The 19173-nt window shown below is 38.0% G+C and overlaps 1 protein-coding gene across 1 annotated transcript in view; it reads right to left on the bottom strand.

Moving 5' to 3' along the window:
• The window catches only part of LOC137391897 (dynein axonemal heavy chain 3-like), a 72485-nt gene that overhangs the window by 3719 nt on the left and 49593 nt on the right, over positions 1-19173 (bottom strand). The window contains exons 55-68 of the mRNA XM_068078447.1: positions 17431-17553; positions 17164-17341; positions 15425-15523; positions 14842-14918; positions 14397-14607; positions 14078-14298; positions 13877-13997; positions 13136-13275; positions 12602-12694; positions 11922-11954; positions 10542-10571; positions 9358-9456; positions 1215-1397; positions 21-113 (exon numbers count right to left, since the gene is read on the bottom strand). Of these exons, the coding sequence (XP_067934548.1) occupies positions 21-113; positions 1215-1397; positions 9358-9456; positions 10542-10571; positions 11922-11954; positions 12602-12694; positions 13136-13275; positions 13877-13997; positions 14078-14298; positions 14397-14607; positions 14842-14918; positions 15425-15523; positions 17164-17341; positions 17431-17553 (1701 nt within the window). The remainder of the gene's footprint in view (positions 1-20; positions 114-1214; positions 1398-9357; positions 9457-10541; positions 10572-11921; positions 11955-12601; positions 12695-13135; positions 13276-13876; positions 13998-14077; positions 14299-14396; positions 14608-14841; positions 14919-15424; positions 15524-17163; positions 17342-17430; positions 17554-19173) is intronic.

Here is a 19173-nt window from a genome sequence, read left to right on the forward strand (position 1 = left end):
AGATAAGACAAGCAACAAACCTTAAAGAACTGAAGCCTGGCAACCAGATCTGTAACATAACTGCCAAGTGCCTTCAAGCTAGGATATGACTTTGATGCCCACAAACTAGGTAACTAAAACAAAAAATGGCGCACAAATTAGAAAACAAAAATTTAGTCTCGATCACATGGGACAAGTAAATAACCTAAGCAGTTATGACTTTCAGAAGGATTTTTTTGCAGTCGAGCAGTTGACTGCTGCAGGCATTACAGCAAGTTTACCTTTTTGTTCAAAAAACCTAAACAAAGGGTTAGAATTTTGTAGAAACGATTTGTTGGCTTGCAAAGACACAACGCTTTATCATTAAATGATCAAAATGAAACTGCAGTAAGCCATTCAGTAATCTCTAATGTTACATTCAGATGTGCAAAAATACTGTATAAGATAGAAATTTTGACATTTAGCTAAATGTTAGCTAGTGGATCAGCAAATTCTATGCCTTTTGTCATCGCCATACTACACAAAATTGGGAATAAAACTTTGCTGCAAAGAAAGTCAGGGCTACAGATATTACATGAAATTTAAATACAATACCACCGCCATGCATGTACTATTGGAGCCATCTAATGACACACCGATATGTCATCTGATATGCACGAAGATATCCTACTATAACTAGAGAGATCGCAGAGATTATTGTAAATATTGCCTATTAGTTGTCCAAGATGCTCAGACTAAAATGGAAAAGTTATAAGGTTAGAGTGAGTGTAAATCATTTGCTACTAATCATGAAATGGTTGATTTCTAAGTAGTTCCCCTTCTCAATCTTCTCAAGCTTGGCATACTGCATCACTCAGTGATTGCAGCAACTTATGTGATTTCCAAATTTTCTGTTGACCCTGTTAAAGCTATTGTACCTCATTATTGAGGTCGCAGTAGATATTGTGTTAAGAGATAGTGAACATGGCAGTAGTGTTATATAATGGTTACTTTGTAAAGCGTGTGATGTGTAAGTTGAAGTAGATAACTTAGCAAAAAGTACGTTTTAATCTCGGGTCATTCGTGTGAAAAAGAATCACTTGTTGGACTAAAGTATGTGTAACCAACCAATGTAGCACAAGAGAGTTACTTATGACTCCTAGAAGACTAGTAGTAAACCTCTCTTTAGGGTATTATCTTTTATAAAACTAATGTGATAAACTAACTGCAGGAACAAAAATATCTCTTAGACCGACCTTGCCAATCATCATACTGTCAAAGACTTCCTCGAGCTCAGAGGACATAACTACAAGCCCCTTGATGGCCTTCTGGATGTCTCTGAGACTTGAGCGGATTACCGAAGTGAGTCTGTTGAACCTGATGAGCTCCTGGATGAGTACGGTGTTCATCGACTCTTCATATAGGACTGGAAATTTTACCTAAAAATACAGTAGACTTGGGCATCATACCTGGCTACGTTTATGCATATCACCGAAGACGGAACATATTCTGTGCTAACACTGATGACAGTTACGAGTCGGTGCTGAACATTGTGGCCATAAAAGTCACACACAGCGACATTGTACAGTGTGAGTTCAGTGAGTCACACTGTACAGTGTGAGTTCAGTGAGTCAGACACAGCAACATTGTACAGTGTGAGTTCAGTGAGTCACATTGTACAGTGTGAGTTCAGTGAGTCAGACACAGCAACATTGTACAGTGTGAGTTCAGTGAGTCACATTGTACAGTGTGAGTTCAGTGAGTCAGACGCAGCAGCATTGTACAGTGTGAGTTCAGTGAGTCACATTGTACAGTGTGAGTTCAGTGAGTCAGACACAGCAACATTGTACAGTGTGAGTTCATTGAGTCAATAGCAAATCAAACAGATGCACTTATATGAGTCCTAATACAGTCCAGCCTTTACATGCAAAGTTACTGTTCTTATATTTGCTGTATATGTCCAATCTGTCTTATGTTTAAGAAACAATCTCTGCAAGACTATGTTATGATTCACTCTGGAGCTGACAAATCTAGGTAGCTAGGTAGTTATAAACTGCAATAAAACAAATAAATTATACAAAAGCGAATTAAAAGATTGAATGATATGTAAGATAAGAATCTAAACTAGTAAAGGAATCATTAATTGAAATATATTTTTATTGTCACATTGGCTTTACGTGTGAAATAGAATGTTGGGGTAAACTTGAGACAGAAGACATACAGTAGGTACAGTACGTAAGTATAGATGGTGCTATAGATACAAGCTAGTCTTAGGTTGACATGCAACAAAATTCACCTTACAGTTATTTGGTATCATAAGATTCTCCGTGTCTTACTCTGTTGTGTTGTAGGTTCAAAATATGTGGAAATGTGATTACAAGCTCTTAAAAGCTCAAAAACGAAAAGCCGCCGTAGATTGGAATCTATTTATTTCTCTGACGTAGTCATTCCAGTTTGGTTATTGTCTTGTCACGTGATGTTCTCACGTGTATTGAAAGGCCAATAAAAAGCTAAATATAAAACTTCTCGTAGCACTAGTTTATGACAAACACTTCGGGTTTTACCGAAGACCCCGTATCAAATTTAGATTCTCGCTACTTTACAGTTTTGTTTCAGCCTGGTCTAATCGGCAAGTCGTAATCTGATCATGTGACCCAATACTTCGAAAATAATTTTTGCAGCACTTTTCGATTATCACAGGTGACCAACAGGCTCGTCATGATTATCAAACAATGATATGTACTCCTTCGAGCTAAGGTTAAAAAATTAAATGAATTTTTACGGTAAGTTATAAGATATTAGTGCTAAAAGTGACGGCATTACAATGACGATAAAACAGACGCGTAAGAACAATAGACATGGTTTTATTGAATGCGTGAAGTATATTTGTGAAAATATTTCGACGAATAAGGTTGCATGAAAGTGTAAACAGAAACCATCTACCACAGCTACATCACATTTGAGCCGTTTTGGAAAGCGAATCCAAACTACAGCGCTCTCGTGTGGCTGCGATTAACTGTTAGTTTTTGAGCTTTTAAGAGCTTGTAATCAGATTCCCACATATTTGGCACCTTCAACACAACAGAGTAAGACATGGTGAATATTTTGATATCAAATAACTGTAATTTGAATTTTGTTGCAAGTCAACTTTGCCTCGTTTACATAGACTCGGAATTATCACAACTTGTACATTTCATATTTTTATATTTCAGGTAAAATAATATATTGTAACATATTATCTTCAATTACCACCTTCAGCGTGTTCAATTACCACCTTCAGCGTGTTCAATTACCACCTTCAGCGTGTTCAATTACCACCTTCAGCGTGTTCAATTACCACCTTCAGCGTGTTCAATTACCACCTTCAGCGTGTTCAATTACCACCTTCAGCGTGTTTACTTTCACTCACTTCTGACACTCTTTTCTTCTCATCAATTCCACATTTCTTTCCATGATATCTACTAGATAAATTTTAAGATTTTTAGAGAATTGATTTAAAAAAGCCTGTTCACACTTTTCAATAATTTATTGCCGGGTTGACATTCTGAACGCTAAAACCACTTTTTCCCAAGACAGCGAGAAAATCGAGAAATAAGTTGGAAAAAACGGAGAAAAATTGGAGAAAAGTGGTAATAAGAAAAGTAAGAAAATTGAATTACATTGAGAATTAGTTAAATATTTTTGACGATTGCCAGCAATTTGGATCATGCATACGGTTTATTGCCACCAGGAATGAGATGTTATTGGAAAATATTCGCCTGGACCCAGTTTTGAGTGATATTCTGAATGGATTATTAAGAAGTTAATAGATTAAACCATAGTATGTGAGTTCCTCTTGGGCTGAGACTCTATTAAGTAGTAAACATACTTATGCTCTGTTCAACTCAATACATGTAGTTATTTCAAAGACAATCTGATAAGTGTTTTGGATCAGCTATAAATGCTGATATGTTTTACACAATAGGCCAGCTTAAGTTGTGTGAAGATGAAATATCCTTTATTCCGGGCCCGATAGGATTAGCGATTCAGACACAGACAACTTTGTGATTCCCATGACATAGATTGGTGAGAGAGAGACTATAAAATACTATCTGTATAATCATCATATAATCGGCTTATCATTTCCTTTCATTATATTTTTATCTGACTTACTTCCATATTAAAAGTTATGTGTTTCGATATTTACATGTAATTGAAATCTAACGTTTCACCATGAATATCTATTGTACATTATATATATCTTATATCTATTTCATCGATAACATAATATATAATATATATATCTACCAAATTTCAAAGTTTGTCGTCTGTTGGGATGTCTGCCTGTCAAGTTATAGCTATTGAAATCTTGGAGTTAAAAGCTCACTGTAATTGTAAGTTTCAAACCATGCGCTTAACTACTGAACTGAGCTATAGTCCTTATCAATATGTCGCTCTTATCTTATACCGTATACCCTTTTCTCGATTGCACACGCTAAATGACGTATTAATTGAAACTCTGTGAACTCTATAAAACACGATGCTTTTTTGTGTTTTCGTGAACTTCTATTTCCAGTTTTTCATAAAGTTCAATTGTTAAATCGGTAAAAACTAATACTTTTCACGCGGACAATTGTATTATGTCGAGTAGGAATAGCCTCTACATTCCCTCTCACCGTTCGGTCAGAAAAGTACCAGACAAAGACAGTCCGATATCTCATTTTTTCATTTGTACCAGTATCGAGAGGTACCAGTATCGTCAAATTCAAAGTTTTGATGGATAGCTTCCACTGGAACAGTAACCTTTTTTATACACACACACATTTCTACGCATGAATTGTTAAATTATTAATTCAACATATTCAGGATTTCTATTTCTTTTTCTCAGTTCGTATCAATGTTATCATTACCAAATCATCTTTTATTGTAATCGTAGCAAAACAGACCTAAGTTAGCTATTACTTGCGAATTATTGCACATTTACATTTAAACACTTTTATAGTTGTTTTATTTTGTTTCTTAATTTATTTGACCTGCAAAAAAAATTTCCTCATGATATAAAGTTTGAAAGTTACAGTTGCTAGACAAATTTGATTTTGATTTTTGATTTATTTTCATCAACAATAGTAATTAAACAAAGAAAAAAGCTGGAAGAGTGATGAAGCCCATAATATGCATTAACATAGCTATTTGTGACATTGAGCTTGTCGCCATCATGTAATCAAGATCAATTTTATGAGTAATTAGGTTTTATTCACTTGTTAAAAGATGTAATTTAAGTTTTTTCAAGTTTTGAATCCTTTTACAGTTGTTTTATTTGTTTTCGTAATTTATTTAAACTGCACAAAACACTTTTCTCATGATATGAAGTTTAAAAGTTAGAATGATAACTGTTGTTATATGTTAAATAAAAATAAATTTTCTGTGCAAAGACTTTTATTGCTAGTATTACCATATATGCATATTATTACTAGAAATAAAGTAATAAAATTGTTTTAGAAATCAATAAATTTTTAATATATTCAATTTATCAAACTGTAGCTCAAGTTTCTTATTTAAAAACTGCAAATATTCATACTTCTTCCCATTTTTTCTCGCGAAACAGCTATTTCCTAGGACAGTGAATACCAGTATTTCCTAGGACAGTCAATACCGGTATTTCCTAAGACAGTAAATACCGGTATTTCCTAGGACAGTAAATACCGGTATTTACTAGTACAGTAAATACCGGTATTTCCTAGGACAGTAAATACCGGTATTTCCTAGGACAGTAAATACCGGTATTTCCTAGGACAGTAAATACCGGTATTTCCTAGGACAGTAAATACCGGTATTTCCTAGGACAGTAAATACCGGTATTTCCTAGGACAGTAAATACCGGTAATTCCTAGGACAGTAAATACCGGTATTTCCTAGGACAGTAAATACCGGTATTTCCTAGGACAGTAAATACCGGTATTTCCTAGGACAGTAAATACCGGTATTTCCTAGGACAGTAAATACCGGTATTTCCTAGGACAGTAAATACCGGTATTTCCTAGGACAGTAAATACCGGTATTTCCTAGGACAGTCAATACCGGTATTTCCTAGGACAGTAAATACCGGTATTTCCTAGGACAGTCAATACCGGTATTTCCTAGGACAGGAAATACCGGTATTTCCTAGGACAGTAAATACCGGTATTTCCTAGGACAGTAAATACCGGTATTTCCTAGGACAGTAAATACCGGTATTTCCTAGGACAGTAAATACCGGTATTTCCTAGGACAGTAAATACCGGTATTTCCTAGGACAGTAAATACCGGTATTTCCTAGGACAGTAAATACCGGTATTTCCTAGGACAGTAAATACCGGTATTTCCTAGGACAGTAAATACCGGTATTTCCTAGGACAGTCAATACCGGTATTTCCTAGGACAGTAAATACCGGTATTTCCTAGGACAGTAAATACCGGTATTTCCTAGGACAGTAAATACCGGTATTTCCTAGGACGGTCAATACCGGTATTTCCTAGGACAGTAAATACCGGTATTTCCTAGGACAGTCAATACCGGTATTTCCTAGGACAGGAAATACCGGTATTTCCTAGGACAGGAAATACCGGTATTTCCTAGGACAGTAAATACCGGTATTTCCTAGGACAGTAAATACCGGTATTTCCTAGGACAGTAAATACCGGTATTTCCTAGGACAGTAAATACCGGTATTTCCTAGGACAGTAAATACCGGTATTTCCTAGGACAGTAAATACCGGTATTTCCTAGGACAGTAAATACCGGTATTTCCTAGGACAGTAAATACCGGTATTTCCTAGGACAGTAAATACCGGTATTTCCTAGGACAGTAAATACCGGTATTTCCTAGGACAGTAAATACCGGTATTTCCTAGGACAGTAAATACCGGTATTTCCTAGGACAGTAAATACCGGTATTTCCTAGGACAGTAAATACCGGTATTTCCTAGGACAGTAAATACCGGTATTTCCTAGGACAGTAAATACCGGTATTTCCTAGGACAGTCAATACCGGTATTTCCTAGGACAGTAAATACCGGTATTTCCTAGGACAGTAAATACCGGTATTTCCTAGGACAGTAAATACCGGTATTTCCTAGGACAGTAAATACCGGTATTTCCTAGGACAGTCAATACCGGTATTTCCTAGGACAGTAAATACCGGTATTTCCTAGGACAGTAAATACCGGTATTTCCTAGGACAGTAAATACCGGTATTTCCTAGGACAGTAAATACCGGTATTTCCTAGGACAGTAAATACCGGTATTTCCTAGGACAGTCAATACCGGTATTTCCTAGGACAGTAAATACCGGTATTTCCTAGGACAGTCAATACCGGTATTTCCTAGGACAGGAAATACCGGTATTTCCTAGGACAGTAAATACCGGTATTTCCTAGGACAGTAAATACCGGTATTTCCTAGGACAGTCAATACCGGTATTTCCTAGGACAGTAAATACCGGTATTTCCTAGGACAGTAAATACCGGTATTTCCTAGGACAGTAAATACCGGTATTTCCTAGGACAGTAAATACCGGTATTTCCTAGGACAGTAAATACCGGTATTTCCTAGGACAGTCAATACCGGTATTTCCTAGGACAGTAAATACCGGTATTTCCTAGGACAGTAAATACCGGTATTTCCTAGGACAGTAAATACCGGTACTTCCTAGGACAGTCAATACCGGTATTTCCTAGGACAGTAAATACCGGTATTTCCTAGGACAGTAAATACCGGTATTTCCTAGGACAGTAAATACCGGTATTTCCTAGGACAGTAAATACCGGTATTTCCTAGGACAGTAAATACCGGTATTTCCTAGGACAGTAAATACCGGTATTTCCTAGGACAGTAAATACCGGTATTTCCTAGGACAGTAAATACCGGTATTTCCTAGGACAGTAAATACCAGTATTTACCGCGCATAGAATAATGTGCCAACCCTGATTTATTGTATTAATTCTAAAGTAAAGTATTACCCACCTCATTTTATCCCCACAACCATTACTAACACTAATCTTATTAGGAACTATGATTTCAGAACTACAAAAGGAAGGTATGGAGCATTGTTTAAGATCCATAAAACTTTGGAGCTATGAGCTACTAACTCCTTCAGCTATGAACTGAAGAAGAACTGTTTATGCATTTACAAAAGGTTAAAAACACTGACTGTTACATGTTACACATTTTTGCTCGTATATTTGCTCAAATTTTGCATTTTATGTTAAAAAACTTGAATGCTGAGGTGATGGTAATCGGAATAATCAGAGGTTTGAGATTCTAATAAGATTCTAGTAACACAATATAACCATACAAAACATAGCATAGATAAATTATCATCGACGTTTAAAGTTTATAGACAGTTTTATCATTGTGCTCTCATGTAAAAAACCGAGCAAGTTGTAGCTGTACTCCAGTTAGACTCAGCCTTGCTCACGTCTTCATAAAGATTCAAACTGATCAAAGATTCTAACTTTACAAAGATCCAAAGTGACCCCTGACTTAAAAAACCTTAAAAATCAAGTTAAACTCAAACTGCACAGAGATTGCACTTTCATTTTAACACTGAGATAGAACGTACATCAAGGTTGAACAAGAACCAAATAAGATGCTAAGCAGATGAGGAAGGTGCTGTACGATGGTGCTATACGATGGTGCTATACGATGGTGCTATACGATGGTGCTATACGATGGTGCTATACGATGGTATTATACGATGGTGCTATACAATGGTGCTATACGATGGTGCTATACGATGGTGCTATACGATGGTGTTATACGATGGTGCTATACGATGGTGCTATACGATGGTGCTATACGGTGGTGCTATACGATGGTGCTATACGATGGTGCTATACGATGGTGCTATACGATGGTGCTATACGATGGTGCTATATGATGGGGCTATATGATGGTGCTATACGATGGGACTATACGATGGTGCTATATGATGATGCTATATGATGGTGCTATACAATGGTGCTATACGATGGTGCTATACGATGGTGCTATATGATGGTGCTATATGATGCTAAACCACCACATTATACTTTGACATACCTAAAAACCTTACCGGCAGCCAATTATGATAAAAATGAATTTCTCAGCACCATAAAATGTATGAAGGGAAAATGAGTTCAACGAAGGAATAGCTAAGGGATGTTTGTTGACTTTAAAGAAAAGAGTGCTGTACAGACTTGTTTGTCACGACGTTGGCAGCTTGAGTTTGACAGCAGTCACAAGCATCGGTAAACTAGACAATTAGTGACTAATTCAACCTTTGGGAATGTAATGAAAACAGAACAATGCTAAAAACATAATGAAGGTTAAACATCTTTATCATTTGCTCAAATTTGTTGAAGAAAGGTCGGTGGAAAAGGTGGAAAAGAAAAATTGAATACCTTGACTTCTTCAAGATTGAATGGCAAAGGAATCTTGGAGAGAATGTCTTGTGCCAACTCATCGATAACCTCTTGTGAGGATTTACCTGATCCTCCAGTCTAGAACAGAATGGACCAATTAGATATGGTTTCAAACTCAACATTGTACAGGGTGATCGGAATGATTGGTTCTCTTATCGTTTGAATACACAAAGTTATGTGCTCATTGGCTCTGCTTCCATATCTGAACAGCATTTCGTAAGCTTGTACAGGGAGAAGCGTATTGTATAAAACTAACACAATCACCATCTCTACAAAAATAGCACACAACTGGCACAGGTCTAACGCATAATCAACGCACAACAACAGCCAAGCAACACTTACAATGACTTATAAGCTTTGCATTACATCAAACTTCATATAAAAAGACTTGACACATCACTGGCACACATTTAATGCATCATAGGGACTCGTGTATCACATCACTAACACTTGATTTGAACAACATACATTTGGTTAACACTGAAATTGATTAGACATGTTACTGTCAGTAAGAATGGTGATATCAGCACAAGGTTCGAGACACACAAGCACACGCCTGTTTTTGTGTAGCTCAGCAGCATTGTCTACTATAGACAATGATTCAGGAATTATTCTAGCAGCTGTACTAAACATTTTTAAAGACAGTATATATGTCTTTAAATCTATGGCAGAACCGATGATGTAAGAGCGAAAGGCAAAAATATCTGCAGGCAAAAACTCTCTATTTAGGATGTTACGCAGCAAGCGGGTGTCACCAATGTTCACTCAGCCAAATTGTAGCAAGGTAGTACATTACCTCAGACTAATAAATGATAAAATAAAGAATTATTTAGCATAAGAAACTACGCAAAAATAGTCAATTTTACAAAAACTTAAAATAAAAAAGAATGAAAACAAAAACTTCATAAACATGCCAAAAAAGTTTGCTTAGCTTGAGTTGTGGTCAGCCATGACTTAGTAGTTGCCGAGCAATGAAAAGAAGGGCAGATACTAATGTAGTGACAGGTTTACATATCTTGCGTATGCAAGTGGCCGTTATGCAAGAGACGGAAGCAAAGAAAAGTTACTTGATCAGACGGCCAGACATAAATTAGACTAGCAATAATGAGAGCAAATCAGACAATGACTAGGTAAAGGTTAAAACAAGAATGGTAGCGCATAACCTTCTTTCTGCTTCCTTCCTGTATTGTCGTCTGCAGAAAACACATAACGGATGAGAGAATAATATAGGTGGGTATTTGCATAGTTGCATGCAGTTCACAGAAAGTTACACAAGAGAGTTACGCACGGAGAGATATTGTTAGTTGCTGCGGCCAATGATTTGAAACTATTCATAAAACAGAGAAGAATCATAGGAAAACTGTTGAAAAGTTATTTACAATTATCATAGACATATAAACCTATATATCTATGGTAATGACAGTTACTAATAGAATGCATGCGGGTGAGCTGTGTAGGAAGAAATGGTTGGCAAAGTTTGATGAATGTCATTAGTTGATAAAAATGCTTGTCACTAGACATGCGTATCGCTAGACATGCATGTGACTAGACATGTGAATCACTAGACATGTGTGTGACTAGACATGCTTGTTACTAGACATGCGAATCACTAAACATGCTAGTCACTAGACCTGCGTGTCACTAGACATGCGCGTCACTAGACATGCGTGTCACTAGACATGTGAATCACTAAACATGCGAGTCACTAGACATGCGAGTCACTAGATAAACATGCGTGTTACTAGACATGTGAATCACTAGACATGCGAGTCACTAGACATGCGCGTCACTAGACATGCGTGTTGCAAGACAGTCATTATGTAGCAGTGTACAAGTATATAGCTAATCCTTATGTAGCAGTATACAAGTCTATAGCTAGTTCTTATGTAGCGGTGTACAAGTCTATGATCAGTTTTTATGTAGCAGTGTATAAAGAAGTATGTACACCGCTATAATTTCACTAAAGAGTGAGATATATACCCAGGGAAGTGAAACTATGTATTGTAATCTAGTAGGACTACTAAGACCATAGGAAGTGCTCCGGAACCAACAAGCAGCCCACCAACTAAGTAGTCGTCTACACTTGGCAGAAAGAAAACGTCAAGCAATATAATCAACATGAAAAATCACAGGAGCGGTAATTGACCCCAAGGGAAGGTGTACAGGAAATTAGAGCGATGAGATTCTATTGCTCATACACGATTTCTTGAGCCTTGTTTCAAGTGTGTAGCCGAGGGCTCCTGAGTGTTTCAGAGAACAGACAGAGAAAGTAGGATGAAAGAAAAACTAAGATACCATATAGTAGAGAATAAAATTTAGTAAAGAATAAAATATAGAAGGACTTAGGAAACTATAGACTGCTCTATGATGTTGCAATGAAGTACAATGGAAAGCATTTTCTATAGGACACCACAACCAGTCAGAAGGGAGGTATACCAAATATTAAAATCTATGCGAGCTTTTCAGCGTTTTGAAGGCCACAGGAATCATATGAACTAAACTAAATACCATCTCCTATACAAAAGGAGAAAACGTGAACCTACTTGAACCTGGTCAGGCTGGTAGACAATTATCCCCTGAAAGAAAATAAACTGAAATTTGAATGTGTGTACAGAGTACAGCCATGATGACCCATTTGAATGTGTGTACAGAGTACAGCCATGATGACCCATTTGAATGTGGGCATAGGGTACAGCCACAATGACCCATTTGAATGTGGGCATAGGGTACAGCCACAATGATCCATTTGAATGTGGGCATAGGGTACAGCCACAATGATCCATTTGAATGTGGGCATAGGGTACAGCCACAATAGCCCATTTGAATGTGGGCATAGGGTACAGCCACAATAACCTATTTAAATGTGGGCACGCAGTACAGTCACATTGACCCATTTGAATGTGGGCATAGGGTACAGCCACAATAACCTATTTAAATGTGGGCACGCAGTACAGTCACATTGACCCATTTGAATGTGGGCACAAAAAAGCGACACGCTGACCCATTTGAACAAACAATTCAGAAGCAGAACCTGGAAGCATGGTTATATCTGACTATGGAACAAAGAGAAAGAGTGATAAAGAAAAGGACAGTTGAGCGAGTGAAACACATTACCTTACAATAAAGATGGAGGAGTGAAAGAAGTGAGCATTGGGAACAGAAGGCAAAATAAGAAAAGAGTAAAAAAAGAAAAGGCTTAGGGAGGAGAATCTCGTGGCGTTACCTGACGGGGAAGAGTAAGGAGGATACCATCAAACAGTTGCTGCGTGTCATACTGATCTTTGGAGATATCAGCATTCTCATGCAATCCAAATACCTGTAACATGAGAAGTAGCCGTGTGGAAATGAAGGAGTGCTAGTAGAACAATGACATAACTAGTACAGAGGTGCTAGAAGAATGCCGATGCGATGTAAGGAACAGTTTCTATAACATGTAAGTGTAAACATGTGAGTGTAAACATATGAGTGTAAATAAATGAGTGTAAACAAGTGAGCGTAAACATGTGAGTGTAAACATGTAAGTGTAAACATGTGAGTGTAAACATATGAGTGTAAATATATGAGTGTAAATAAATGAGTGTAAATAAATGAGTGTAAACAAGTGAGCGTAAACATGTGAGTGTAAACATGTAAGTGTAAACATATGAGTGTAAACATGTGAGTGTAAAAATATGAGTGTAAACATATGAGTGTAAACATGTGAGTGTAAACATGTGAGTGTAAACATGTGAGTGTAAATTCAACTGCTCGGTCTCACCTCAGGGTGGGGGATCTGAGGTAAAGATCTGATGTAAGTCAGATACGAGTCACATAGGCCCTCTTTTGGTGCAAAGTATAAGCCACTCTCTGAAAACTTGTACTCATCGTTAGAGATTATCTGCTCATTGTAGAATATGGCTGCAAAAGCAAACAAGTAGGTATTTTATTCACTAGACTCATGAAATTCACACAAAAATAAAATTAGAAAGGTAAAACGGAGCCGATGAAGAAACGCTACTGACTTGGGCAGACTTGTAAAAGTTTATTTATATGATGACAAAAACAAGCCTTCTAGGTTTGAGAAGGTTTGAGAAGGAGAATCTAGCCGACTATAATTGAGCTGTAATCGTATGTATTCAGCTAGACATGAAACTGTCAAACTCCACAAGTACATAAAGCATTCTACTACATAGACATAGGTTTATATGATGGATAGGTGAATAGGCACAGTTTGCGTACTGAATAGACATAGTTGAGGTGATAACACAACCTTCTTAGCTAAAAATATAGAGCCATAGTTGGTAACCTCAACTCATACACCACCATTATTAACTTTTAATTTATCACAGTCATTTTAATTAACATTAAAATGACTGATTGTTATCATATAAAAGTGACCTACATCTCTCATACCTCATTTGTAAACAATAGTGTGAGGAGAGTCAGGCATATAAGAAAAGAGATGACGAGTGCCATGACTATCCTATAACTACCCATTCGCTAGTAAACTCTGACTCACCAAGTATGCTGAGGATGAGGCGCCTGTCTCTCTCATCTGTGACTCTACCACCGTAGTTACACTCTCCCGTCAAGTATGTCAAGGCTGTCAGTGGTGCCTCCTTGTACTCATTTATAAACATCTGTTTAAAAGAAAAAAGCGTTATAAGGTAGCCGAACCCTGTGTGTCGTAAACAATGCGCTGTAAATATGTCAATCTTACCTCCAACTGCCGAGTGCTGATTCGAAGATCGGACTCATTGAACTCGTAAGGAATATTCCACCCGAGGGGACCAAACTTTCTCCTCTCCTGGATGAGCGCATGAAAGAAGCAGAGGCCAAACAAGAGCTTTTTGAAGACCTGTGGCTTATTGCAGCCTTCAAAAAACTCAGGGTCAGAAATGGGGTCATTCAGGTAAGACCGGAGTAGGTTGGCTCTCAACCCTACAGCAGTAAAGTGAAACAAGTTGAAGGTTGTAGATTGTATAATTCCCCTAGCCTCGAGACAAGTCTATCAGTCTGGTCTGTTTAATAATACAAACCTTTGGGAGGTTCATTTGTCATCTTGACTCCGTTTTGCAGGACAGTGACAGGGAATACTGGTGAGGGGTAGCTTGTCAGCCAGAGACGGAAATCGGGTTTAGTTCTCTGCGGGTCAGTTATGACCGTCTCACATATTCTCTCAAGCTCTCCGAGCCATGACGCAGCAAGATGGCAATTCTGTAGGACTACCCAAGTACCTGCTTCGATTGCCTACAGAATGCGTACCTTTATATAATGCGCAGTACAATTCATATGCGCAACTCCACTCTGAAATGTTACTTGCGGTAAATATAACCGCTTTACAGAGACGCGTTTAAACGAATTTAATAAAAATGAAGCGGCTGCTACAAGACCCCAGAGACAGTGCGTAAAACTGAGTCTCTCTCTTCTCTTGATCAACTTTCTGTCCACTCTTTGCATACACTCAGCCAATTTCATACTTGCCTGCAGTATCATCCGCTCAGCAATTGGCCCTTGACCTTGACCAAGGGATATTGTCTGTAGGTTTGTTCCACCCATTCCTAACGGAATACATAAGACGCTATATCATCTGAACACTGAGCACAGCTCAGCCACTCTAACGAAGAACTGTTATAAATAATACAACAACAGGAAAAGCTTGAGATTATTAAGAAAGACGATGGAAGTGTTAGTTGTTGAAGATGAACTAAACATGACTAGCAAGGTTGAGAGCATGCGCATCATCGACGAAGATCCGGCTGCGATGGGCCTCTGGGTACGAGAGTGCACTAGCTTCAGACAACTAGAGTGACTGCTGTAAAGGCTGAAGCATCTAGCAAGGCTATCAAGTGATACCAAACACATGTTATAAGCTGGAAATATGGTGCCAGCAAACTTTCAGCACCTGCGTTAGGACATTAGCTGTAGGATCTTGTTGGGTTTGAATATACACTAGAGTTAGAAGATAGATTGGGATCTAAAAGACTAGCGATAGAGGGATTCAAAGAGTTGAAAGCGCTGGTGTCTATGAAGTTCTAGAAAATACCCTAGCTACAGGATGACATACGTTCCATCATTTGGACATCTCGCTGGTCTTTGCTTAAAATTTGATTGCTTTGGAAGTCACTGGATTCTTGAATAGTTGGAGATGACTTAGATATCACCCCTAGGTAAGCGATACGATAAGACGAGAGTGATATGGCAACAGCTGTATCCATTAGCAACAGTAATTTCTCAGGTTATAATAACAGCTCACAGATCTATCAAAACTCGACAGGTTGTAATAACGGCTACACACCTGCCAAAACTCTACAAGTTGTAATAACAGCTACAGACCTGCCAAAACTCTGTGAGTTGTAATGACAGCTCATGAACCTACCAAAACTCTACAAGTTATAATAACAGCTCACAGACCTACCAAATCTCTACAAGTTATAATAACAGCTCACAGACCTACCAAAACTCTACAAGTTATAATAACAGCTCACAGACCTACCAAAACTCTACAAGTTATAATAACAGCTCACAGACCTACCAAAACTCAACAGGTTATAATAACAGCTCACAGACCTACCAAAACTCTACAAGTTATAATAACAGCTCATAGACCTACCAAAACTCTACAAGTTATAATAATAGCTCACAGACCAACCAAAACTCTACAAGTTATAATAACAGCTCACAGACCTACCAAAACTCAACAGGTTATAATAACAGCTCACAGACCTACCAAAACTCAACAGGTTATAATAACAGCTCACAGACCTACCAAAACTCAACAGGTTATAATAAAAGCTCACAGACCTACCAAAACTCTACAAGTTATAATAACAGCTCACAGACCTACCAAAACTCAACAGGTTATAATAACAGCTCACAGACCTACCAAAACTCTACAAGTTATAATAACAGCTCACAGACCTACCAAAACTCTACAAGTTATAATAACCGCTCACAGACCTACCAAAACCTAAGAAGTTATAATAACAGCTCATGAACCTACCAAAACCTAAGAAGTTATAATAAAAGCTCACAGACCTACCAAAACTCAACAGGTTATAATAACAGCTCAAAGACCTACCAAAACTCAACAGGTTATAATAACAGCTCACAGACCTACCAAAACTCAACAGGTTATAATAACTACTCACAGACCTACCAAAACTCAACAGGTTATAATAACAGCTCACAGACCTACCAAAACTCAACAGGTTATAATAACTACTCACAGACCTACCAAAACTCAACAGGTTATACAAACAGTTCAAGACCATTTACTATCCATCAAAGAATGCATCAGGCAATCTAATATTTATGTATATGCCAGAAACATGATTAAAAAAGTTTTTCTATTGGTAAGTTCTATAGCTGGTATACTGAGCAATACCCTCTGTTACGTATCATCTATGCAAGGCTAACAAAACTTAATAATTCTGAAAAACCAGTCAATGTGACAACCTTCCCTATGCAAAGTTTGCACCAAGCCTGTTGTTAGGGACATTATAGCCTGTTGTTAGGGACATTATAGCCTGTTGTTAGGGACATTATAGCCTGTTGTTAGGGAAATATAAGTTCCTGTTGGCATTGATGAGAACGTAATTTGGATTGCTCACAATGAGAACAAGGCATAACATGTGAGTAACAAGTGAGTACAGGCAACAATGGACAGTGACAAAAGTATGCTGTGTGCGCGCAAACGCAGCGTGTAACAAGAGACAGAGGTAGCGCATGTAAAATTATGAAGAACTTGTTTCAAACTTGATTGGAAAGAGATAAACACTATGGTGGTGCATAGAGCAGATGTACCTTTCTCTTCAGCAAATCTGTAGAGCCCAGCCATTGGATCAGCTCCAGGAGAAAGCACAAATATAAGAGGGGTGAAGTGCATTGAGTCAGCAAAGGAGACAGAAATATCAAATGTTGGAGGCTCAACAAACTGCTGCCCGAGGTTTTGCACTATGTAGTCCTGGACAGCTGGCACCATCTGAAAGCATGAATATCAGATGATAGCAAATAACAGCAATAAAAGGATAACTATAAACAAACTACTCGCGATGCATAACTTTGGCGCACCTTATCTGGCCTCAGGACCCTTAAGATTATCAGCTTTTGCATGCTGTCCAGTTTATCCCAGGGAGCGATAAGAGGGGAGGTTTGAGGTGATGGTGAGTCATATACCTTCTGCCAGTCAGTGACCTGGAAGAAAATAAGTAATACAATACCTACTGCATGTCTATTAAAAATAAAGGGAAATGTATTTTCTGATTAGATGACATCTCACACCACAACCTCATCTGATTAGATGACATCTCACACCACTACCTCATCCAATTAGATGACATCTCACACCACAACCTCATCTGATTAGATGACATTTCACATCACTACCTTATCTGATTAGATGACATCTCACACCACTACCTCATCTGATTAGATGACATCTCACACCACTACCTCATCTGATTAGATGACATCTCACACCACTACCTCATCTGATTAGATGACATCTCACACCACTACCTCATCTGATTAGATGACATCTCACACCACTACCTCATCCAATTAGATGACATCTCACACTACTACCTCATCCAATTAGATGACATCTCACACCACAACCTCATCTGATTAGATGACATCTCACACCACAACCTTATCTGATTAGATGACATCTCACACCTCTACCTCATCTGATTAGATGACATCTCACACCACAACCTTATCTGATTAGATGACATCTCACACCACTACCTCATCTGATTAGATGACATTTCACATCACTACCTTATCTGATTAGATGACATCTCACACCACAACCTTATCTGATTAAATGACATCTCACACCACTACCTCATCTGATCAGATGACATCTCACACCACTACCTCATCCAATTAGATGACATCTCACACCACTACCTCATCCAATTAGATAACATCTCACACCACTACCTCATCCAATTAGATGACATCTCACACCACAACCTCATCTGATTAGATGACATCTCACACCACAACATCATCTGATTAGAAGACATCTCAAGCCACTACCTCATCTGATTAGATGACATCTCACACCACAACATCATCTGATTAGAAGACATCTCAAGCCACTACCTTATCTGATTAGATGACATCTCACACCACTACCTTATCTGATTAGATGACATCTCACACCTCTACCTCATCTGATTAGATGACATCTCACACCACTACCTCATCCAATTAGATGACATTTCACATCACTACCTTATCTGATTAGATGACATCTCACACCACTACCTCATCTGATTAGATGACATCTCACACCACTACCTCATCTGATTAGATGACATCTCACACCACTACCTCATCTGATTAGATGACATCTCACACCACTACCTTATCTGATTAGATGACATCTCACACCACTACCTTATCTGATTAGATGACATCTCACACCACTACCTCATCTGATTAGATGACATCTCTCATCACTACCTCATCAGATTAGATGACATCTCACACCACTACCTTATCTGATTAAATGACATCTCACACCACTACCTCATCTGATCAGATGACATCTCACACCACTACCTCATCCAATTAGATGACATCTCACACCACTACCTCATCCAATTAGATAACATCTCACACCACTACCTCATCCAATTAGATGACATCTCACACCACAACCTCATCTGATTAGATGACATCTCACACCACAACATCATCTGATTAGAAGACATCTCAAGCCACTACCTCATCTGATTAGATGACATCTCACACCACAACATCATCTGATTAGAAGACATCTCAAGCCACTACCTTATCTGA

Source organism: Watersipora subatra, chromosome 3 (genome assembly GCF_963576615.1).
Source record: "Watersipora subatra chromosome 3, tzWatSuba1.1, whole genome shotgun sequence".
NCBI lineage: Eukaryota > Metazoa > Bryozoa > Gymnolaemata > Cheilostomatida > Watersiporidae > Watersipora > Watersipora subatra.